Genomic DNA, 25070 nt, shown 5'->3' on the forward strand with positions numbered 1-25070 from the left:
AGTAAGTGAAAGAGAGGAAGAAAGGGAAATAGAATATGCGCTTTTTTTAACACAAATGTGATTACAACTCATCATTTTACACAAGGAGATGATGGACATGTAAATGAAGGAAAGGCGGAGTCCAGTTTGCAAGCCAAATGAAGTCAGTAAGCTACCTACAAAAGAAGTGACGCTACGCAAAAAATTATGGGAAAAACATGGTGAAATGACAGAATAAAAAACAGCACATAACAGAGGAAAATAATACATAAAGATAATGTACTTCACATTTTACTCACAAATTGATGGATTCTATTTTATAAATGTTGATAAATATGTTTTTTTAATGAGATGGTGTAACCTAATACCTAGCTCTAAAGAATTAGTAGAGGTAGGAGCAGAAAGAAGGAATTACGTAAGTGTAGTAAGTAATATAAAATTCTTTTCCTCATCAGATATAATAATAATTACCAATATTTTCGCCAAACAAAATAATACTATGAGTACTATTTTAAACCTGAGACTGCAATTTAATTACCGTAGATAGAAAAAGAAGAATTAAAACACTGAAGCTGTTTAAAGTAAAGCATATTATGTGATGTTAGTGTTGGCAGCCTCATCGTGGTGAAAGAGTCAATGATCCAGGAAGAATTAAAATTTTCAGGGGAAACTAACTGTTACCACACGAACACTGGCATATTGGCCACAGTGAGTGATTGCTGTGGTTCCAGGGAGAGTGTACTTTTGGGCGTTAAAAATATTTATGCGTGTGCAGCGCAAATCATTCCGAGAAAAAGTGGCTACTTCATGTTTCGCAGCTAAGGACCCTGTTCAAATGGAGTCAATCAAAGTCGCATACGCGCCACTAGCTTTACAGCTAGCGGATGACTTCGCAGGGTTAGATGCCACAGAAGCTATAGGCGGCGTAGCGTTCTGCAATAGAGACCGTCTTTTTAGGCCACCGTGCGAGTCGTTGTCACCACTCTCTGGCGAAGTGAGTGTGCAATAATATCCACCTAAGGGTGTTTTAGTGGGTAGTGGCTCGTTCTCCAGGGCTGAGTCCCACACTATCATGTCATTTGGCATGATGTATATAAACGCATTTCCTCCTCTTTGCCAGTGTATTGTGAAAATGTCACCCATTAACATGCACATTGAAGAAAAAAGTCATACAAAATGCGTCCAGCAGCATTTGCACACACAACAATACTATATGCACACACATAGTGAATTTAAAAAACAAAATAATCTACAGAGCGTAACTAACTGCGAGACTAGCTTCAGGAATAGCGCACGAACTACAAGTGGAAAGGGGAACAGCATATAAGCTAACTGAAAGGAAGCTGCACTTTAATCAGTTTTAGGTGAGAAAAACAGCTTTACTCATTGGGAAACTAGTGCTTAAATCCAAGAACCGGGAAAATATTTCTATGGTGGCGTAAACGAAGCCGTATGGGAGATTGAAAGTATTTGATAAAGAGAGAATAGTTTATGATAGAGGGTATAGAACGGGCAGGTGGAAATGGGAAGATATTGTTTTGTGTTTGGATTGTGTAACAATGCGCCACGCAAATCACGTTGATTCGACCAACGTTTCTATGTGTCCGGAACAATACGTACACAACTTGCAGGTCCCATTTGATCCATCCTAACTCAAGGCAAACACAAAATGAGGAGGCGAATGCAGATGCACGAACCAAAGAGAAGAATCGCTGCTATAATGGTGGTGTTTCTTCTAGATACCCTCGCAACTGCGCAACCAGCAGACCCCGGAAGCCTAGCAGCGGTCAAAACCACATGCGCCGAAATCTATTTTAACAAGAAATTGGCCGAACACTTAAGGATAAATGTCCAAGAATCCCAACAGCGTCTTTCGGACCTCAACACTGAGACGCGCATGTTTTTTCTCGCCGCAACGGCGGCAACGGACACGCAGAGGAAGCTGCTGTACACAGCCCTCAGCGCAATAGCAGCGACGACGGCAATCAAGCAACAAGCGGCCTTGAAAGAAAAATCAAAAATAATCGAGGATGCGATAGAAGCGCTTCATAAGCGGAACGGCGTGCTGGGGCAGCTGCTCACTGGAAGGCCGAAGACGATCCAAGCAACAGAGAAGGCACAATGGACAAAAACAAACCAGCGCTGGCTGAGCGGAAACGGCACAAACGAAGGCAAATGTGTAGCCACGTATAGCGTCACAGCAACAGAAGACAATACCTGCGACGCCAGCGCGGCTTACAAAGATGCAATAGACAAGATCAACGATGAAATAGCGGAACTGAAGCACCTAGCACTAACGCCAAACAGTGAACTCAAACCCATGCAGCTTTCATTTGACATCCACATGCAAGGCAGCGCCGGAAGCGTCAGTACAGCCGGCGCTAAGCAAGCCGGATACTGTGGAGCAAACGCGGAAACGAAAGGGTCAGTGACTCACGGTGTAGGAGCAAAGCCTAGTCAATCCCCGGCGGCAATAACGCAGCCAGCCAAACAAGCACTAGGAAAGACAGGACCGGACGACACGAGCTGCGTCGTCAACGACCAGCCGCTTAAACTAGTAATTTCAGAAAAGACACTGTTAAACAAGGTGTGCGAAGCCAAAAAAGTCCTGATAAAACCAGAGGCGAAAGCAGCAAGTCTGACGCGCAAGCAAATAGCCAAAGGGTCACCGGCAGCGAAGATAGCATTCCTTTTCACGAAGGGATCGATACCTCTAACGGCAATAGACGGGGACTGGGTAGCCGCAATAACGGAAGTATACGGACCAGATACAAGCGATATCAACAAGGAGTTCATTGAACCCTTAAAAAATGACAAAATAACGTGCAATGTGGGCTCCAAAACCACCGACCCGGACATAGTAGGAGTCTCTAAAACTGCAAATTTTGGTGAAGCAATAGCAGTTGTTTTCTGGAAAGAAAACAGCAGACAACAACAAGCTAAACCTAAGACCACTACAGAATCAAAAACTACAGAAAAATGCAAGCCAGACACAGAAGAAAGTAAATACAAAGAGGATTTAGACTACGATTACAAAGACGGAAAATGCAAACTTAAAGCGGGAATGAAAGCAGAAGAAAAGAAAGAGGAGAAATGCAAAGATAAGGAAAAGGATGACTGCAAATCTCCAGATTGTAAGTTGTAGGGCGAAACTTGCAAAGATTCTTCTATTCTAGAAAACAAACACTTCACCATGATGGTTTCTGAATTTACAGTGTTTGTAGTATTTTAATATTATACGGACTTATACTGAATTTTATAAATTTATGAAACTTACTAAAATTTGCTGCATTTCAACACTTTTAAATGAAAATTGGAATTTGTTCAGAATATTAAATTTTGAAACTCAACAATATGAAATCTTTGTACGATAGAGGCACCTGGAAGTAAATTAATAGGATAATAGGGCATAAAAAGCGGGTGCTATTTTGATTTGCTTATATTATAAATATTAGTTATGTTTATAATAATAATAATAATGATAATGATAGGAGTGTGTTGTCAGTGTATATATACTAATATTATAATAAGAGCAGTGTTGAAGAATAAATGGACTAGAATAGTAGAAGCACTTAAAGCGATATTTATGTGCAATGGCAATAAGGGGGGTGTGAGAGAGAGCACGAAGAATATTATTAAAGGAAAAAGAGAGAAATGTAGATAAAACATGGTTAGTTTTAATTAAAAAAGAAATGAATTGAAAATTCACGGGAGATGATGGAGTGGAAGGAGATGGAGAGATTTAGTGCTGTGTACATGGTTAATAAACTTTTTACGTTATGTGCTATGATAGTGCTCTACACAGGAACAAAACAAATCAACAGTATTCACAACCCCACAAAAAGGCGAAGGAGGAACCACAGATTCTCCATATTTTACTCAAAAAATAATTTGTACAACTAGAGAGATTATAACAACTGTGTTTTTTATTCTGCTTATGAATCCTGATGTCAAGCGCTTAAACAAGAAAGTAAGCGTTCATAGTGTGAATGCAGATTTTCTTTTAATAGAAAGACAATTTTTTTAAATTTTTCTTCGTGCCTTCGTGAGAGTTTCCCCCCACTGGCGCGGCCATCAGCCATAACCGTAGAGCCCTGAGATGCTATTGGTCTGGCGACTGTGGCAGAGTCTCCCTTTTTTATTCATCCTAACACACTCTATAATTTTTTGTTGTAGCTCCGCAGTTGAACGGAATACAGCAGATGGGGCGAGAAGCCCCCCACCCTGGACTCTCCAAAAGATGTCATTTAGCAATCCTTTTGTTTTGATTTTTGTTATTCGTTTATTATTCTCTCCCCCTCTTTCTGTTTCTGTTGCTTGTTGACTGCATACCCCCTCTGTCTCTGAGGGTGTCTGGACTATTCTTGCGTCCGGTGCTTTTCCTGCTAGCTCCACACTCGGCAATAAGGGGGGAAGTTGTAGAAGGGAGAGTGGGTTGTATGACTGTTACATTAGGTGAGGACTTCACCTGCGGCCGGCTCCGTTCAACCGCAATGAGAAACTGCGCCAGCCTTTTAGAAAAACATATATCCTGCACACACACACCTTCTACCGCAAACCTGACACGTAACTCCTTCAAACCGGGACAGCTCATCAAGTGCAGCGACGTTTCTTCGCAGTCGCCGCGTTGGCTTGTAACAGCGCGCTCTACCTTCATACCGTGCATCTTCTTTTGATGTAGGGTGAGGCCAGTTTTGCTAGCACACTGCCTTCCGCATGTCGGGTACACCAACATGGATGCATTTGTATGCGGGGAATCAGTGGCACACAATTTTGTGCTTTTGCTGCATTTAAGCTCCACTTCCTCACCTTTGTGGAAAGCCTTACAGTGTCAGATGAGGGAGTCCCTGCAACTGAGCATTTTTTGGCACACACCACACTGCACCTCCCCTTTCCCCGGGACGTCAAGGTTTCCCTCACTGGAACGCTTACGAGGGAATTGCACCACCACCACGGTACCGTCCTCCGTCACTATGCTCTTATGTTTGAATTTCTTGTGTAGTGACAGGGAAGAGCATGTACCGAATCTCGCCTCGCACAGGTCACATTGAAACGGCAGCTTCCGTGTATCCTGAGAGGCTGGCGCTGCTGGGACGCTACCATCTCCTTGCAATGAGTCTTCGTTTTCTCGCCCCCATTTCACGCGGCAACTACCACAACCTATGCCATGTATTGTTCTAAGGTGGTGTAATAGTCGGCCTAGCACTGCGAATATGGAGGCACAGATGGTACAATGAAGAACCTGCGGTCTCATCGGGACTCGTGTGCTCGATGGTAGAGGAACGATCGCCACCACTGGAGGGGGCTCCGGGGGGATGTCCACTGCAGGTGTTGCATCGCCGTATTTGATCCTCCGGAGGGCATCAGCTCGCACAAAGCCATGTTTGTTTACCATGTGCGTTACAGCACTCGAGCGGCATTGGTATGTGGCATCACATTCCGTACATTTGGTCAATTCGGAGGTTCTCTGAAGAGTGCGTGTCGCAACAGGTTGTTTGGGTTTGTATTGTTGGTCCTATCGCTGCATGCTGCGGGTTACACCATCGGCACTGTGGAGGCACACTCGGGTCGATCTTTCGCAACATCCATCCATAGTATCTTGAAGACCTAACCCGAAAGCGTGCCAGTGCTGTTTCTTCTTCCCTCGTCAGTTCTTCTTTATGTTTTGTTGGAAAGTGGTTGCCCGTGATACCAAACCTATGAGTGTTCTCATGGACTTCTTCCGACCTAAGCACTCGCTTCGCATAAGCAATGATGTCGGGGATCCATGTGTCTCGCAACTGTGGTAAATCTGCGGACTTTTTGGCCATTTCATCACAAACCTCATTCCGTTTCACGCCACAATGGCCAAACACAAATTGCAGTCGGATGCGTATCTTCCTTCTCTGAACTTGAAGCAGAAGCCTCCATAGTCTCTCAGAATTGGGTCCGTTACGGCTAGGGGCCTGTCTGCAGTGCTGTTAACATTGACAGCGAGTCAGAGAAGATGGACAACCTGCTCGGTGTGGTTCTGTATGCCGGAAGCCATTTCAGCAGCCGTTGCAGTCCTATCTCTAATGCTACGCATTCCGCTCTGTAACTGCATGAGAGTTCCCCTGCTCCAGTTTTGGGTGCGCAAATCAGCGTGTTGTTTCTATAGAGCAGGGCAGCTGCTCCGGACTTCTCACCGAGGGACACGGATCCATCAGTCCACAATTCGTAGTGCTCTCGTCGCGGTGGCTCCTTCCCCCTCCGTGCAAAATGCCGTTCAATCCACTTTTCGGAAGCCTCCCTTTTGACATTGTTAGAGTCATCAGCGCACACAGGCTTTATCTGCGTGTGAAATAGCGGTCGGCAGCTGTGGCGGAGCGTCGATGTCTCTAGTGGGTTTTCGCGTGGCTCAATGCGGAGGTGAAGGTAGGACCGCATGATGCGGGAATGTGTGGCTCTGACTGGGTGTTTGCTGTGATATGCTTCCTCAGCACTGCGCCGCAAACATCCGCCTCGTGACTCACACATCAGCATGAATTTCATGCTGCGCACAAGAGTGGTCGTCTTGAGTGGCAGGAGGTTTGCTTCCAGCAGACAGTCCTCTTTGCTCGTCCCATGTGGTATGCCAGCTATGATGCGACTGACCTTGTGTTGCGCTGCTGCAAGGAGGTCGCGACTTCGTTCCGAAGCGTCCCAGTACCATACCTCAATGCCATACATGGTGTGTGCCTGTACGAGTGCTAGATAAAAAGCTCTCAGTACTTGTCGTCTTGGCCCCCATGTAGAAGCTGAGATGGCTGCTATCTGCAGTAGTAGGAAGTCCATCTTGCGTCTCGTTTCTGCCGCATGTGTTGCCATCCCTTGCAGACACTGGAATGTTACTCCTAGAAGCTTCGGTGTCCTGTCAGCTCCTATTCTTTCGCCGTCCATTGTAATGTAAGGGGGTGGCGCTCTATACACCCGAAGAGTGTGCACTTCGTTTTCGCTACGTTGACAGACATGAAGTACTCTTTTGACCACTGTAACACCACGTTTAGGCCGCATTACAGCGTGTGGTTGATGACATCCCTCTCTGTGTGCCTCGCAAGTAGCGTCAGGTCATCTGCAAAGAATCCGTGCTGCAGTAACGGCACTTCTGCAAGGCGCTGGCTCAACGAGTTCATGACAATAATGAACATGATTGGGCCAAGGACAGTTCCTTGTGGCACTCCTCGCTCAAATGTTCTGCTGCTGGAAAGCTTCTCCTTGAATCTCACTCTGCCAGTTCGGTTACTCAGAAATGATACACACCACTTCACAATGTGGGGTGATACCTTCATTCTGTGCATTTCCCTCGCAATTTTGTCGTGGTCTACTGTATCGAATGCCTTCTCTTAGTCGACGAATACAGCACCTGTACGATATTGGTGCGTGGGACGGCAGAGGGCAGCGCGGACGTGCAGGAGGTGTTCGAGCGTTGAGCATCCGGGGCGAAAGCCTGATTGCTGCGGCGTCAGCTGGGACTCAACAGTGTCTCTAAGTCTCGCGGCAATTATTCGCTCCATGACTTTGCAGAGACAGCTCGTGAGCGTCACTGGCCTGTAAGAATCGAGGTCCTCCGCCTTTTTTCCGGCCTTCAGGATGGGGATGATAACACCAGTCTTCCATGCAGACGGCACGACTCCCGTTCGTAGGCTCTCATTGAATAGCCTCAGAACAACATTCAGCGCTGTTCTACCGAGATGTTGCAGTGCCTTGTTGTATAAGCAATCAGGTCCGGCTGCGGATCCACTCGGTAGCAGTTTGATCGATCTCCGTAGTTCAGCCATCGTGATGGGACTGAACTCACTCGCTATCGTCTTTATGTGTGCCGGTGGGTGTGAGTCGGGGTGCCTTCTTGCGCAAGACGAGTACAGTTTAATGAACCTCTCAGCTTGACGGTAGTCCGTGATGGCCGCGTTATCAACAAGCACAGCCGGTGTGGTTAGTGGTCGTGGCGCATATACCTTCTTGACAATGTGCCAACTGCAGCGGTCTGACACCGCAAGTCTGGAGCATAGCGTGCTCCATCTCTTCTTTGTGGTACGGTCCAGAATCTGCTTACGCGTGGCTACCAACTTTTCTCTTATGTGGAAAGGTCCTCATCCAGCGATCTCTTCATCGAGTTTTGCGAGCTCAGGTGTCCAATGTGGTGGCGTTGCTCTGCAGCCACGGGGGACGGAGACCTTCGTCGCAATGCGGATGGCGGAGCTCAATTTCTGTTCCATGGTGTTGACGTTCTTCTCTCTAACAATTTTCCTGCAGAGCTCGTCAACCTTGAGGCGGAAATTCCTCCAGTCAGCTTTTAGCCATGCGTACATGGGCTTTCGAAGCTGCGGGCAACTCAGTGCATCTGTGCCGTCTCCAACGATAACGTCGAAAAATATGTGATGGTGATCGCTATCGGGAGAATACAGCGATGTCCACGTACACTATTTAATTCCTTGACAGTGTCACATCAGGGGTGGACTCCCCGTGGTGGCGTGCGTACCTGGTGCACTCACCAGTGTTGCAGACCAGAAACTGGTTGTCAATGCACCACTGTGTGAGGGTTTCACCCTTGGTATTTGGTGGGCTCGCGCGATCCCATGCCAGCGCGTGTGCGTTAGCGTCTGCACCGATGAGCTTGGCACCGTCAGTCGTCAGAAGCGTATCTAGGTCAGTTTCCGTGAAGGTGTGTTTTGGTGGGATGTATGCCGACGTGACAGTCAGCGCCGTTCCACGTGCAAGGTGAATTGTTCCATGCACTTGTTCAATGCGACCAACAACGGTCATACCTGTCTCGACTGGTAGGTCCTCCCTCACTAGTATTGATACACCACCTCCTTTGCAGTTACGAGCTATTCCGTGATGTTGGTAGCCAGCAACGCTAAAGCAAGCCGCCTCTCCAGGCGTCATCCTTGTCTCGCTCAACAGACAAAAGGCGATCCGCTCATCAACAAGGGTTTTGTGGAGTGCTAATCTCTTTCCTTGAGATAGCCCGGCGGAGTTCCACTGCATCCCGCGCAACGACGGGCCGGGATTCTCTTCCACATCACCGGACAGCAGCATCTTAGTGCGGATGATACTGCTGATGACACGCTGGCACGTGCCCAGGGACCGACAAATGAAGAACGGTGTCCCAGCAAGACGCTGCTGATCCCTGTGCTGTATGATGCCGTTGCCGGAGCACAGCATTGTTCCCCATGAAAGGAACGCTGCTGGCTCTTCGCTTCCCCCGATGATACGGGGTACTGGACCCTGGCACCACGTTGAGGTGGCCGGCATTAGCAGGGAATATAATGCATGGCAAATCAACGAGAATGCAGTCTTTTTAGCACTACCTCAAACTACGTTAACCGAAACAACAACAGGTAAATATAAGGGTAAACTGGAGAGGGATTGTAAAAATAGGTGAAAATGGGAAAGTCACTCCTGTAAGGATTTCACTATTATTGTAAATAAAAAATTTGTAACTAATTGTTTCTTCCTTTATGAGCTTTGTTTTGAAGACAGTATTACATTTGTGATAATTTTTCTATAACACTTGAAAGTTTTTAGTAATTGTAATTTAGATAAGTAAAATAACTATAGTAAGTAAAATATGCATGATGATGGTTAATAGGTGAAAGGTAGTAAAGTGGAAGAGTATGAAAAATGAGTGGTGTTCTCATTTGTTTGTTTTCTTATTTTATTTATGTTAACTAGGTTATGATAGTCATAATAATGGTAGTGATATGGGTGTGTTGTGCGTCTGTATACTAGTATTATTATGGGAGCTGTGGTAAGGACAAAATGGGCGTAAAATAAATTTACTAAAAACAATGTAAAGGCTTTGATGGAAATAATATATTATATTGAGGAATATTAAAAAAAGAAAAAAGGAAGGTAGAGTATGCGCAGTTTTCATGCACAAAAATGGCGATGCGTGTCATGACAGAGGCAGAGATTTTTTGTGGAGGAGACGATGACGGAGAGGTAAAGAAAATCGAGCAGAAAAAATGGGGTTGCTGCGTTAGTGATATGATAGCTGAATTAAACTAAAAGAAGGGAAAAGAATATTGAAAGAAACGATAGAGGATTCTACAGCACAACATAGAATAAAATGACACATCAGCAAAAGATGATGTTTCTTGTTTTTCACAGAAATCAATAGCCAACACAGCGATGATAATGCTGATTACTGCAGTTTAGAATCGGATAGCCGATCATAATATTCTTCTGTAAAGTAAAAGAAATAAAAGAGGAAGGAGGAAGGTGTTGAGTAAGTTTGAGGCAATTTCGAAGCCTTATTTTTATCAGATATATTAATAATATCAACCATTTGTGGCAGAACACATAATGTTATAGCAACGATATACTTTTAAGAATGGAAAATAAGTGGCTTTCAATGAAGCTTAAGAGGAGAATAAAGACGTTAAAACAACTTAAAATAAAACATAAAAGAGCTGAGGAACTTTGTGTGATGTAACAAAGGTTTCAAATGAAGCTGCATCTCTCATCTGCTGGTTCAGTGGAAAAAAGTTGAACCCATTCAAAGAGCGAATAATTCACATAAAAATACAAACTAACGAAGAAATAATGGGGAATGAACACAAATGCGAAAACAAATGAGTCCATTTAGAGACTCAACTGCCTAAAAAGTTAAAGTGACTGACAACAAACCAGGAAAACACTGCAAAATAATCAACGCCATGCATACGGAAAAACGTCACCGTTATACCGTTTTTAAAGATAAACCGACGCTACAGGAGCCAACCGGTATTAAAACCACACACCGACCATACATAATAGATGCAATAGATATAGATATAGATCGATATGGGTTGAGCAGTAAAGCACGAACATTGTTGAAAAACAACATTTAGGTTCAAAATATATATCTTGGTGACCGTAAGGTTCTACAGTGAAACCAATCGTTTTGTGAGTTGAAAATATGAGCAAAAAAGCCATTTATAGTGATTATGTGCATATAATAATTTTTTAGCCACTTTTTTATTGACACCACAGCAAACGAAAAAACCAGCATTTCTTTTATGACAAATATTGATTGTGTTTTTGTCAGAGATTCGATTTTGTAACGTCTATAAGTGTTCATTTTCGCACAACATGGATAAATAGCGGAACGTTTCCGTCACAGCAAAGCTAGTCCCTAAGGCAGCGACCTTAAAACATGATTACTACAATAGCAAGCCTAACTCTGGCTTTTATGCTAGCGGCGACAATATCGACAGCAGGTGAAGACAAAACAAACACAATTGCTTTTGAGAGCGACAACTAGTGCACGGAACGAAAATTCCTAACTAACACGGTCACAGCCATCCGAATCGTAGTACTGAAGGCATACGAAGGCGTTGAAGAAAAAAACAAACAGCTGTGCGCATGGAAGCTTGCGGCAGCCGCAACCGACGACATAAATTCAAAAAAGGCATACAAGTTGCTTATGGCTATCGATGAAAAAGCGACACTTCAACGGATTTCTAACAGGGTTGCGGCGACAACGGCAGCTGAAAAAGCATCAGCGGTGATCGCAGCACGAATAAACTATCTAAGCCGAGTCCAGGGTGTCGTCATGGCACACCCCGCAACGATCCCAGCATCGGCCACAACTTCCGTAACGGCAAACTCAGCCCCGTGCGAGATCAAGATCAGCCCGGCCGCAACAACTGGCCCAAGCTGCACTGCAACAGCAAAGGAGTCTGCGGCTGCCGACACCATCAGACAGCTGTTGCGGACGGCTACACATATCACTCTACTCGATGAGTTAGACGCCGATAAACACGTAGAGGAGAGAATTCTGAACTTTAAGGTGGGAGGCGGCGCCAGCTGGACGACAGCTAGCGACGGCAACGGTCAAGTCTGCAAAACAGACAGCACAGCACAACAATCATTCAAATTACAACCAGGCAAACAGCCAAAAAACAAAGCACAAGCACCGCAGGCAAGCATCCACAAACTAGAAGACGCAAGCAACAAGGATGCGACCGCAACAGAGAACGACTACCCTGCAGCCGAACTCACAGGTAAGCAAATCGCCAAAGTCCTTCACGAGCTGCAAGTAACACTTAACAAGCCAGAGTTAGACCTCGCTACGTTAACAATCGAAGCCTTAAAGAGCGACTCACAGATAGCAGAACTGGCTAGAAACTTGCTATCTGACAACCCAGGCACAAGCAAGCTAAGCGATGCGCCGAAGGGCGAATTGCTAACCAGGCTCCTCAACCGATACTTCGGCGACAAAGGGGAGGCATACAATAAGAGATTCTTGAAAGAATTGCGCAGCAGTGAGCTAACTGTCAAGCTCGGGGACGCAGCCGAAGCGAAACCAATAAGCTTTTTGTGTCAACCGGAAACCTTTGCAAAGGCAATTACATATTTGCAAGGCCAAATCCTAAAAAAACAAACAGAAAAAGCAATTGTTACAATTTATAAAACCTCAGAAGCGATCTGTAATGACAAAAAGAAAGATGAGTGCAGCAAAGAGAATAAATGCAAATGGGAAGGTACCGAAGACAAAGGAACTTGCAAACCTAAAGATGAAGAAGACGAGGTGAAAGCAGAGAATGATGGTAAAACCACAAACACCAAAGGAAGCAATTCTTTTCTCATCAAAGCTTCCCCTCTTTGGCTTGCTTTTTTTCTTTTTTAAAATTTTACCCCTCCCTTTAAAAAGAATTTTTCGTTTGATAAAATTTTGCTATTTGATATATTTTAACACTTTTTGATGAAAGTAAGTAAATTAGTGAAAATATGAAAAGTTTTCGAAAAAAAATTGTATGAGAGTGTATGGGTTCAAAGTAGTAAGCCGATAAGATTTGAAAATGAGTGGATTCTAATTTCTTTTATTTAGTTTATTAAGTCTTTTATGCATGTTTTTTGTGATATAATAATAATAAATAATAGGGGACTGTTGTGAGTGTGCATATACGAATATTATAATAAGAGCAGTAATGATAGTAATAATGATAATAATAATGACAGTAATAATAATAATAATGATGATGATAATAATAATGATAGGAGTGAGTGAGAGCAAAAGGAATATTATTAAAGTGAAGGCAGACAGAGAGAAACAAATAGAGATGGAATATGCACGATTTCATGATTATCAAGCAGGTGGGAACCCTAGTCAAGCCTCGTAGACTCGTAGCGACAGCAGGTAAAATAACAGAATTGAAGGTGAGTCAAAAGAAATGCACAGCAAACTACACAACGATACGAGAGGATGTTGTGCTCCACATTTTACTGAAAGTGGATAGGCGCCAGTTTACGGATAATAGTTACTCCTTTTTAATTTGACTTTTTATCCTAATATACAGCTGTAAAGAAGTATCGCGCCCAGAATATGGGGTAAGGGATTTTGTAAGTATGAAGTAATGTCGAATTATTTTCATAAGATATAGAAATATTGGAAAATATTTGTGCGAAAGAATATAACACTATGGGGAGGGCAATTTAAAAGCTGGGATTACTAATGAATTTTCGCCGAAAATAAAGGAGAATAAAGACGAGGAAACCGCTTAAGTAGCGCTTACATAATGTAATGGCATAACTCTATGAAGTGGAGAGAATCAATGATGATACTCCTCCAATTCGGTATTGGTATACTGGTCAGACATTAATAATTTTCAGGAGACGGTAAATACACATTAGAATACACACTGATGCGGCGTTAGTGCAGCGTGTCATGAAACTTTAAAACAAATGAGTTTACTAGTGACTGTAAATTACGATAAAAAGAAGACAAAGATCACTATTTAACTAGTATAAATGTGACAAGTACTAAAGAGCGTGTTTACTGGCAAAGCAACAGCATTATTTTGTCACTGCGTGTAAACAGCAACAAAACTTGAAGCGCTCCGAAAATATGCACCGGGAATAAATGATAAGTGCTTTAGGTGTAGATATAGATCGATATAGAGTAGAATTAAAAGTAGAAACTAGTGGTTAAACAAAATTTACCTTTAAAATCTTTCATAATTTCTATGAGTCTCCGTGGAGAAAAAACCTTGTCACAAGTTGAAAAAATGACAAAAAACAATGATTTCTAGTGATAAGTGACATATTCAAATGATTTTTAGACTGTAAGAATGGAAATCAAAATTGCGCACTTGAAAAAACAAACACGCAGTTTGGAATCATATTACACAAGAAGGTTATTAAGGGGACAATGGGGGAGAGACGGAGACCATGTGCAGGCCAGATAAAGATACTGCAGTATCAAAAGAAGTCAACAGATATACCGGCAAACAAGGAGGGCAAATACGGAGTGAAACAAGACAGTGCGTCAAATAGAGGCCATAGGGGCAGATGATACGTAGAGAATTGGTGCACTTTTTTTTATTTACACAGAAACGGATAAATGCAGTAGTGGAGAAGAGTGCACCAACTGTATTTTCTTCATATTATGGCTTCTCCACGTGTTAAGTGTTAAGGCAAACAAACGCCAATTGATCGAAGGAATGTGTGGTTTGAATTTTATCAGGGACGTACAGAGAATAGAGGAGAACTAATAGAATTTCGGACCGAAATAGACTGGAATTTCGGAAGTGTGCTTAGGTTGATCTTAGAAGTTAAAAGCAGAGCATCTGAGGAGGGGTAATGTTCTCACTAACTGCAACCGAAGCACCGCAGAAGGTGGCAATACACTCCGATCTAATAAAACACTCTCTAAACTAACCATAATCAGCAGCAGCAGCAGAGAAATAGAAAAGGCGACGAGCGGTCTCGTATAAAAACAAGACAACCAGTGCAAAACATTACTAACAAAAACCAAAGTTAAAAAATGCAAATGCTTAGGTTTGCACATTCGACAAAGCGGCAACTACAATATAAGCAATATTTTATCATGGTGGCGATATCTCCAAGGCTTGCAATACTGGCTTTCCGGATCCTGTACAGTCATCTGCAGCTATAAACTTGACACTAAAGGAAAAGTACCCTAGAAATGACAGAAAGCAGCCAACAAAGAAGGTCGACCTTTAACAGGTATATCGCAGCAGCCGTAGCAATACTACTGCCAATACTGCCACAACAAGCGATACAACAACTTCCACCGGCAGTGCTAGCCGACGTAAATACAGTATGCAGGGAGGCAACGTACTTTACAGTTGCTTCCAACCAATACGTACAAAAGCTACAACAACTGAGCTCTGACCTTACGAGCAGTCAGATCCAAACAAAAGTGTGGCAGCTCGCTGCGGCGAAAGCGGCGGCCGTCGACAAAAAAGCGTTTTACACGTCGTTAATCGCCTACGACAACAAACGGCGCAGGGAAGCGGCAATAACGGCGACCGCAGCCATACAAGCGGTGACAAGAGCACTAGCAGCGGTCGCAAGGCAGGCCGGCTACTTAAACGGCAGAGAGCACGCAGCGGACCTGTTAGCAGGGGCGGCGCTAGCGGGCGACCCTACACACTCGGGAACCAGATGCACACATGCCATCACACAAACTCCAACAACGTTCTCGACGTGCACAGACGGTTCGCTGGAGGCCGCAGGGTTTACAAACACCGACCTTGACATCTTCAGAACAACCCACGTCAAGATTTCCAAGCACTCAGACTTAAAAACGTTAACAAGCACCAGCAATGTAATAGCGACGACCACCGGAACAACCTTCACCGGAGCATCGGCAGGGAAATGCCAAGACAGCTCAGAAAGCGGCATAACCGATGTACAACTTTCACTAAAACTAACCAAAGAAGCAAGCCTCTCAACAGCAGCGTCCAAGCTAAAAAATCATGGGACGGCCAGGGACAGCTGCCGGCAGAAACCAGAACAACAACAAGTCGAGGCCAATGAGGACAAATTAGAAAGGCTCATATGCGAAGCGCAACAGGCAGTGGCAAAAGCAAAACTAGATATAACCGGATTAGACGTGGCAGCACTACAAGCCGACGAAGTAATGCTAGAAGCCACAAACAACTTGGCGATGGGCAACGAACGTGTAGGAGACCCGACAAAAAGAGAAGGAAAAGAAGCTGTAGCCAAGAAAATAGCAGCTCTTGCTGGCGATCCAACAAACTTTTATGCAACCTTCGTCAGCGAGCTTAACAAACAAAAAGTAACATTCAAAAAAGCAGGCAAGACAACTGAAAAGTCGCTAGAGGATATAGCAAAGAGCGACGATTTCGGTATAGCAGTCAGTTACTTTGAAGGACAAAGTATGTTAGCGATAGCCGATGCAGCCACAAAGACATGCAAACCACAACTCACTGAAACAGAAGCAACTTGCGCAGCCAGAGGAGCAGGAGATGATTGCAAATCCCCATGCAAATTGGTTGAAGAAGAAGGTGGCAAAAAGAAGTGCACATTGGATGCAAAAGCAGCTAAAAAACAAGCACAAAACCAAGAAACGGAAGACAAAGATGACAAAACAACAAGCACCACAGGAAGCAATTCGTTTCTTATTACCAAGGCCCCTCTTTTGCTTGCATATTTGATTCTATGATGAAATTTCTAAAAGATTTTTAATATATTTAATGAAAGTAAAGAATGTTTTCCTTGTTAAGAGAATTTGTTAAATTTGCTGAAATTTGATATATTTTAACATTTTTCGATAAAGAAGTGCAAATTGTTTAAAAATAAATCTAATATACGAAATTGTCTATGAAAGTGGACTATGAGTGTAATATGGTAGAGTGATATGGTTAAAAAGATAGTGCCATCATGAAAGGTTTCCTATTTTGTTTATTTTATGGATTGTAATAAAGGCAGCAGGGTATTGTAGGTGTATATATACTGATATTATAATAAAAGAAACTCTGGTAACCAAATAAGTAGACAAATGAAATCACTTAAAACAATAGAAAGATGTGTAAAAAAGTGAATGGGAGTAAGAAAGAAGGATAAAGGGTATACCGAGTATTATTAAAGGAATGAACAAGAAGGATATGGAAGTTGAACAGTTTTAAACACGAACATGGCAATTGCTATATTTATGCCTGACAATATGATAAAGGAAACAATGATTTAAGGACAGAACACAGTGTACATGTTGAATGGGATCGCTGAGTCATCCACCAAAGCAGCGGAAACCCCGAAGAAGGGGAAACAATACGTAACAAAATAATAGAATACGCGATTGCACAGTAGAGAAGAAAATAATACAAGAGGAGGAGGAGATAGTGCTTCTCATTATAATTACAAATTTATGGATGTGGCTGCAGAGATGACGTTGTCATATGTGGTTTTTAATATGATAGCAAATCCTGATTTGCTGTTGTGAAGTAGAAGAAGCATAACTAGAAAAAAAAAGAGATCTGTAAGTGTAATGTAATATTGAAGTCTTTCACCCTCAAATATAGTAATAATAAACAACATTTAAAAAAATAATATCATTTTGTAGGGAAGAAAATATAAAAACTTGTACTATTATGGGTTAAAGCAAAGAAACAGAATAATAAAAAGGTTGAAATTATGTAAAATATCACATAGATAAACCGGTAAAAATTTTATATAAAGTACAAAAAATTTAGTGATGGTACAGCCCCGACTTCATAGTTGTATACAAGCGTTTAATTGGTATGGCTTGAAAACTGTATCATTCACACAAGGATAAGACAAAATGAAACCTTGCTGACACATGTCAGACATGTTAAAAAAAGAATTCAGTTCACACCAAAATTACAAAGTATTAACCGAAAGTAGCCTAAAAACCAAGAGTATAAAGGAAAAATGAAAGAAAAGCCACAATCGCGAAAAACCTCTTCCTGGTTGTTCCGCCAGTATATAATGGATAATTTCTGTGAAACAGAAATGCTACTTGAGAATAAGATTTAAATTTGTAAATATAGAAATATGTTTGTTGTTTTAAAGGCTAAAAGAAATCAATTAGGAGCTGAACGTAGGTACAATAATAAATATAGAAAGGTATATTTTCGATTTAAAAGTAAAAAAATGTCTAAAAATGAAGTTTAGCCTGTGGTGGTGACCATGGCTTTATATGGTGAAATCAACATTTTTAAAGTTCAACATTTGAAAAACACACTTATTTAGAGAGATAATTTACACATTTTAATTAGTAAGCCATTTATCTTCATTAATATGAAATTAATTGATATACCGTTATTTTTAATTTTGTTGGCAGTCAAAAATACATTTTTTCATAATTAAATCAATAAAATTCAAAACATCTATATTTAAAAATTAGTAAAAAATATGATAGTCCAAAATAACTCAATAGATGCTTAAATTATTTCTATTTACAACTTTTGGAACCTCATTATCCAGTTTTGAATTACATCGTTAATTTCTCTAAAAACGAAATTTAGTGCATGATGGAACCTCCTACTTTATGGTCTTCTATAGTGACTTCGCCACTTGAAGAGCCACAATGTGGTTTAAAATCGGCTTTTAACCGTTGCATTGCTGTTTGTGTGCAAAATCACAAATAATTGTAATGTTTTTTCTTTTAAAAATAAGCGTAGTGGTGGCTGGACATCTTCTTTAGATGCTGCAATAATGCAGTGGCATCTAACTAGCCGGATAAATAGTATCGTTGAGTAACTAATTTCACCAAATCCGTTGAAGTCATAGCTTTACGCCTGCGTATCTATGGTCAGAACCGAAATTTCTGAAGCGATTGTAGTCATTTTTTAGTACGAATAGCAGAAATATCCTTGTGAAAAGCTAACTAACATAACAACCTGGAGAAATAGACGGCTTTATGCGTGTATACCTCAACTGAGGCAAGAATAGTGCATAAAAGCAGCGAAAATGTGTTTGTTATTTATATCTAAGCAAAATAACGTTGCGGAAGCAGTAAAAAATAAAAGAACTAATATAAAACACACTAAGAGCGAATGCAGGAAAAAAGAAGCCCCGACCATTAGCGTCTTTCTAACGTGTAGAAAGCAAACAGCAGAGAAGCCGATAAGAAGGAACAGCACTTTGAGATAAAAGTTTAAACCTTCTGAAATAACTATAGGGTAGCTGCAACACAAACTAACACGGCTATTTTCGCTAACAAAGTAGCCTAAATCAATACACAACTTGGTGAATTTACAAAACTTCTCAAGAAGAATTCTTGTTTCACTTCTTCGGCAAAATATCAGAGGGTCATTGCATGCTTTTTAAAGTAACTCTCACGATTATTGCGGCCACCTGCAAAGGCAATGCGGCTTTCACGGTGACGAACCGAAACGACTTGCCGTTGCTTTATAGTGTCGCAAATTTGAGAGGCCGCCAGGTGGCAAAACTAAACTTATAAGCTGACTTTGCAAATGATATCAGCGAGCTGGAGAAAATGAACATGTCAGTAGCAGACCCGTTGTGGCAAGCAAATTTCGCTGGGAACCCAGATACAGACAGCAACGAAAAGAAACACAAAGGCGGTACACAAGAACCATTCAAAACTCACTGGAAGACAAGCTACGACAAACGGCTTAGTATCAAGTACAGCACAGCACAGGGACACGGACCAGCACAATGGATAAGCAACAATCCACCACCAACAGGCTGGGCGGCCAAACAAGCCGCAACAAAAATCAAAGTGACACTGAATGAGCTGGCCACGGTTATCGGCCAATACACAGATGCCAAAGAAGCAACTACGGTATCGCTACCAAAAACGTCGAAGGAACAAATTTCAGAGGCCATCTATGGACAGGGAGCAACAAACAATAAGTTCGCTGCAGAAAAGGCAGTAGCGGCAGACAGGAATTGGGCAAATAGCTGCGCATCAAACGGGGGAAAGTCTTTGATAGGAGACATGCTATGCATCTGCGGGAATCGCGGCGCCAACGCTGCGCCAGACTGCGAAAACAACGGCTTAGCCGTAAAATGGAGCGCCGGCATCGACGAGTCAAGCGGAAACGCCGTGCTTGCAGTGTGTCCGAAAGCGCCAGATGGGCCAGTGACTATAGATGAGCTAACAGCAACACTAAACAGAGTGGAAACGGGGATACGGCATATAGCACAGGGAACAAACCTTGTACTTTACCTAGGGACGACAAGTGCCGGAACTTGTGACGGCAACAGCAGCCGAGCCTGTGTCATCTACACAAAACACTTTGACAAAGGCAGGAGAAAAGGCGTTGTAGACATACCGTGGGGGAAGAAGCTCGCGGAAGCCCGACAGACGCTCCAGTCAATAGCCAAACAACAAAAAACAGCCGAAGCCAGGGTAGCAGAAGCCAATCAGCTAATCTACGATGCTAAGTCAGCATTTTCACACTCACTAACGGCTCCGGCCTCAAGCGTAAAAAGGCCGCAAGATGACAGCAAAGACACGAAACAAAAAGACGAAGAAGAAAAGCAGAAAAAATTGTGTGAAAAAATAAAGGACAAAGAGAAGTGCAAGGAAATTTGCAAATGGACCAGCGACACAGAGGAAACAGGAAACCGCTGTGGAGTAGATGAAAGTAAGGTTAACACTCATAAAAACGCAGCAGGAAAAGGAGATGGAGCAGCAGGAACCGAAACAACAACAGAGAAAAGCAAAGGGAATCATCAAGGGAAGTGCAAATCCCCGGATTGTAAGTGTAAAAGAAAAGAGTATGAAGATTCAAGTTCTCTTGTCAATAATAAATTGGCTTTGATTGCTTTTGCTTTTTTGAGCTTAGTATATTTGATTATTCTAAGGACTTTTCTGAAATTTATAAAATTCTTTTTATAAATTTTTCTTACATTAATAATATTTGATATATTTTAGCAGTATTTGATGAAAATGTGAAAATTGTATATATTTTTAAAATTTTTAAAATATGATAAATTAGTATCATAGCGTTCTAAATTTTAAAGTATTGGGATTAAGGGAACGAAATGTTAGTGCCATTGTAATTTAGTAAAATATTTTTTGTTTATTTTCTTAATATTATTTGTTATTATAATTATAATAATATTAATGATAATCATAATGATAGGGGTGTGTTGTGACTGTATATATACGAATATTTTAGTATAAGTAGTAGTGAATACTGAGTGCAAGTCAAAAAACACAAAATATGGCAAAAGTGCTATGTAAGGAACCTAGTGAGTGAGTAAAAAAGATAAGATAGATAATATTAAATGAGACACAGAAAGAAAAAGGGAAGAGGAGATAAGATATGCGCATTTTCTAACATAAAAATGATTATGAGTATCATTATGCACAAGGAGGTCACAGAGGGATGTCTAATGAGAGGCAGAGTGCAGTGTGCACAATAAGTGGGGTAGGCACAACTAACACAGAGATTTAGTATAAGTCAAAGTCTTTTTGACCACCTATTGTCGGTACACTCTTAATAACACCTTGAAAATTGCATTATTTCCACTTAGAATACTATTATAGATACACGGAAATGTATCGTGGAGAAAAAAGATGGTTAAAGACATACAGTTCGCCTAGGAGTGCATACTACAGAGGAAGTAACAATAGTAATGTAGCTCAAGCCAAGTAAGCAGCTGATGATTGCACCTAACCTTGGGGAAAGTTCTAAAATCAGTAGAAAATTAGGTAGACTAGCAATGAACTATAGAATGCACAATAAAAGACAAGTAAATCGGCAAAAAGTTTTACCCATCAAAAGATAATGTGTAAAAACTTGGCCTTAACAACCTATACACTCTATTGAGTGAATTATATTATTAGTTAGGATCAGGAATTACTTTGTTTTCTTGATTTAAACATGTACTAATAGGAAAAGTGGGCTTGAATAAAAAGTTTAGTATAGAAGTGATTTTCCTTACAAGAGGGTGACCATATGTATCATGGCCTACAGATCCTGAAAAATGCGGCCCATTTCTAGTCTCTATTTGTCCCATACAGAAAACTGTGTTTCAAAGCTTACAAATAGGTATCAACACAACTCAATAGAGGTGTAGGAGCTGTCGCTGTCGGCCTTTAAAGTTTGAAACCATTTTCAAAGATTTATGAAATTTTTCCGTTACACAAGCGGTCGGCGCAGCTCAAGAGCAAGTCGGAAGAACAGAGAAGAATATGTTTAGCAAGAATACTACTAGGCAGTGCCTGCAGACAAATTTTCGGCCAACGGCGATCCGCAATCAGCTGAAAATGTAAGGTAAACACGTTTACTGCAAAGCTTTTCACAGCCGCAGGGTATATAGCAGCAGGGCTTGTGTATACGGAGAGACTGCTTAAAGGCTATTTATTGTCCCACCCACAATCCAAAAAAAGACAAAGAACGCAGCGCACCGATTTTCAAGCCGCGGGCCCTAAGCCATGCACAGCCATTCAAACTGCGCTAACGTCACGAAGAGACAAGAAAAACTTCCGATTTTTTTCGACGTGGAGCAACAATCTAAAATACCCCCGGTGTCAATGTATTGCATACCAGCAACAAGACGCAGCCCAGGACACAAAACATCAATCTCTATTGACAACACTCATGGATTTTTCAACCATGCCAATCACATAGAAAGACAAACAAGCAAGTGATGTCAATAAGCCATGTCCTGTGGTCTACAGCGCTAATAGCGCTAACAAGTGTGAAAACAGCAGATGCCAACATCGACACAGGTGCCAACCGCCGGGAGTTCGGTGCCATGTGCAACGTGCTCCGGTGGACCTCAACAACATTCACCAACAAAGCAGACGACTGGGACGACGACAAGATTTACAATAGTATAGCTGACATCAACATGACCCTCGCAGAAAAAGAGTGGCGCGCGATGTTCCTTCAGGAAGGCCAAGCGGAGAAATGGCAGTTAAAGCTACCAACTAAGCACGCAGAAAATGCCGCTTTCCAAAAAATGTGGGCACTCTGGGCATGCGCTGCCCAGAGAGTAGGATCGGAACGCGGTCTGACGGACAAATTGAAAAAGCTAAAAGCGAACGAACTGACCGCAACAGATCTATCTTTGCGTAGGCAAAGAGTGCAACAAATAGCAGACAAAGCCCATGGCATATACTTCGAACTTAAAAAACTCAACAGGAAAAAACTAAAAGCAACACCGGCAACAATTAAAGCGAAGATATACACGGCGGTACTAGGCAAAGCGGATGCTGTACTAGGAACAGATCCGACGGACGACGACTCAATAACGTCAGGCGGAACCTCGGCAGCGACCCGCAGCAACGGCTGTGGGAACAGCAATATAGCAAATCAGCCCGGCAAAAACTTGGGTACCGTGGCACTATGCGTATGTGCAAAAGGGGCAAGCGGTACAGCAGTAGACGACGCGTGCTGGAGTGAGACGGCGGCCGAGGTGGCATACCCAACAGCGGCCAGCCAGGCGAAAACGAAGATACACGAGCTCATTAAAATGTGTGGGACAGCGGCGCACACAAAGCTGACGGCAGACGCAGTAGAAGCTTCCATCAAAGGCCTGACGAGCATCATGCACACGTCCAGCAGCGGAACCTATATTGGAGAATATCTCGCAACAGGCTGCAACGGAGAAGACAACGGCGTGGTCTGCTTCAAATATGGCACTCTGACGACAACGACGAACAGCAACCTCATGACCATCCCGTGGCTGGCCGAGTTGCACCAGCTAAAGCAGGACCTCACAGGTGACGACAACCTGGAGAGAGCTGGCCAACCGCTAGTCCAACAACTTACTATCCTTGAAGCGGAGGTGAAAGAAATTACAGCAGGTGAGCTCCTGATGAGGCAAGACAGTTTATTCGTAAATCAACCAACTCACCCGGCGTCACCAGAAAAAGTAGCTACAGTCGGCGAAGTGTGTAGCAAACACAACGGCAGCAATACAACTTGTCCTCGAGACAAACGCACGTACGATGAAAAAGAGAATAAATGCAATCCAATAAAACAAGTAGAGGGAGTAACGGCAGAAGGAACAGGAGAGAAAACAACAACAGAGAAATGCAGAGGGAAATTGGAGAAAGATTGCAAATCTCCGGACTGCAAATGGGAGGAAACAGTATGCAAGGATTCCAGTTTCCTCGTAAACAAGAAATTGGCTCTGATTTCTACTAATTTTGTGGATTTGATGTTTTAGGAATATTTGTTTAATCGTATAGTATTTATGAAAATTTAATATTTTGAAAGAATATGCTAAATGTTTCTAATAGATTATATATATTAACACTATTTAATGAAAATTGCAAATTAGCAAAACTGTTGAAATTTTGAAGAAATATGCCAATTTTTGTATTCTTTTTATTTTGTGAATATTAGTTAGGGTTATAGCAGGAAGGATAGTAATAGTAAGGATAACAGTAATATCACTGATGATGGTAACAGTGTGTTGTGAGTGTGTATACACTAACAGTATAATAAGAGTGGTTGTCAACCTAAAATAGTAGATGAAATAAAAGTACTCACAACAATTGCAAGGTGCAGTAGAAGTGATACAGAGAATAAGAGAGAACGAGGAATATTATTAAAGATAACACTGAAAGATAAATGGAAAGAGTGGGAATGTGCGCAATATCAAGCAAGAGAATTCACTGAATGCAGAATCATCCGCAAGGAGGTAACTGATTGGATAATGAGGAAACAAAGAGTGCAGTGCATATGTCAAATAGATTTGTTACAGATAACACAAAGAAGCAGTGGAATTGTAGCGCACCAAAAGGCATCATTTCAGCATGCTGTTAAGAACACTTTAAAGAATGCTACTTTCTAGTAAAATTACTATTATGGATACGCAGGAATATGTAGTGGCGAATTTAGTCGACAAAGAGTGTCATATATGTCGAAAATTGCTCTTCTTACACAAATTAGTATATCGGACTAAGGTGAGAAAAAAAGCAACTTATGATCGCACGGACTCTTATATAAAACGGCCAAATCAGCGCAAAATTGAGAAAGAGTATCAAGAGGAACACGCAAAAAAGGCAGTAATAAAAATGCTACTGTAACGCAAAGTGGTTTAGAACAACTGTGCGTTAACAATAATTACAGTCAGGAAAATTAGAAAAGTTATTGAATAGAAATAAACTCTTCCTTTTTTGTGATCAAGCACGTTGAAGTCTAAAATTTTGCTTGTATATCAGACTTAGAGAATTGGATCACGGTTTATCTAGGAGAAAAAACGTGAATGCAACGTTGTGACACTAAACAAGTAACTGCATTCATTTCCCTTACGCATCTGTCCTATTTACAGCCGCCTGTATCTTTGAATTGAGGGCCAGAAAGAAATAACACAGAAGTAAAATATAACTCTCTTATGCGGTTAAATTGTATTTCAAAGCAACTCGCCGGATTAAAAGA

At 42.0% G+C, this 25070-nt stretch overlaps 2 protein-coding genes and 3 pseudogenes across 2 annotated transcripts, besides 10 other annotated features; all 5 read left to right on the forward strand.

The window, feature by feature from the left end:
* The first annotated feature begins 1648 nt into the window (after positions 1-1648).
* Tb11.45.0001 lies at positions 1649-3211 on the forward strand (annotated as a pseudogene).
* A 231-nt stretch (positions 3212-3442) lies between these two features.
* Positions 3443-3469: a microsatellite.
* A 528-nt stretch (positions 3470-3997) lies between these two features.
* Positions 3998-4246: a repeat region.
* Positions 4247-6464: a repeat region.
* Positions 6465-11098: 4634 nt separating this feature from the next.
* On the forward strand, positions 11099-12631 carry Tb11.v4.0072 (annotated as a pseudogene).
* Positions 12632-12827: 196 nt separating this feature from the next.
* Positions 12828-12848: a sequence feature (AT_rich).
* Positions 12849-12881: 33 nt separating this feature from the next.
* Positions 12882-12965: a microsatellite.
* A 1928-nt stretch (positions 12966-14893) lies between these two features.
* On the forward strand, positions 14894-16399 carry Tb11.57.0084 (variant surface glycoprotein; the record flags this gene model as incomplete). Its single annotated transcript, XM_823011.1, has 1 exon — positions 14894-16399. One exon carries the CDS (start codon positions 14894-14896, stop codon positions 16397-16399), a length of 1506 nt encoding a protein of 501 aa, XP_828104.1.
* A 1640-nt stretch (positions 16400-18039) lies between these two features.
* Positions 18040-18110: a sequence feature (AT_rich).
* Positions 18111-19015: 905 nt separating this feature from the next.
* Tb11.57.0053 lies at positions 19016-20566 on the forward strand (annotated as a pseudogene).
* Positions 20543-20665: a sequence feature (AT_rich).
* A 62-nt stretch (positions 20666-20727) lies between these two features.
* Positions 20728-20770: a sequence feature (AT_rich).
* Positions 20771-20776: 6 nt separating this feature from the next.
* Positions 20777-20812: a microsatellite.
* A 124-nt stretch (positions 20813-20936) lies between these two features.
* Positions 20937-20997: a microsatellite.
* Positions 20998-22326: 1329 nt separating this feature from the next.
* On the forward strand, positions 22327-23853 carry Tb11.57.0052 (variant surface glycoprotein; the record flags this gene model as incomplete). Its single annotated transcript, XM_823012.1, has 1 exon — positions 22327-23853. The coding sequence occupies one exon, from the start codon at positions 22327-22329 to the stop codon at positions 23851-23853; it is 1527 nt and encodes a 508-aa protein (XP_828105.1).
* Positions 23854-25070: the final 1217 nt, after the last annotated feature.

The sequence above is a fragment of the Trypanosoma brucei genome (assembly GCF_000002445.2).
Source record: "Trypanosoma brucei brucei TREU927 chromosome 11 chr11_scaffold02 genomic scaffold, whole genome shotgun sequence".
NCBI lineage: Eukaryota > Euglenozoa > Kinetoplastea > Trypanosomatida > Trypanosomatidae > Trypanosoma > Trypanosoma brucei.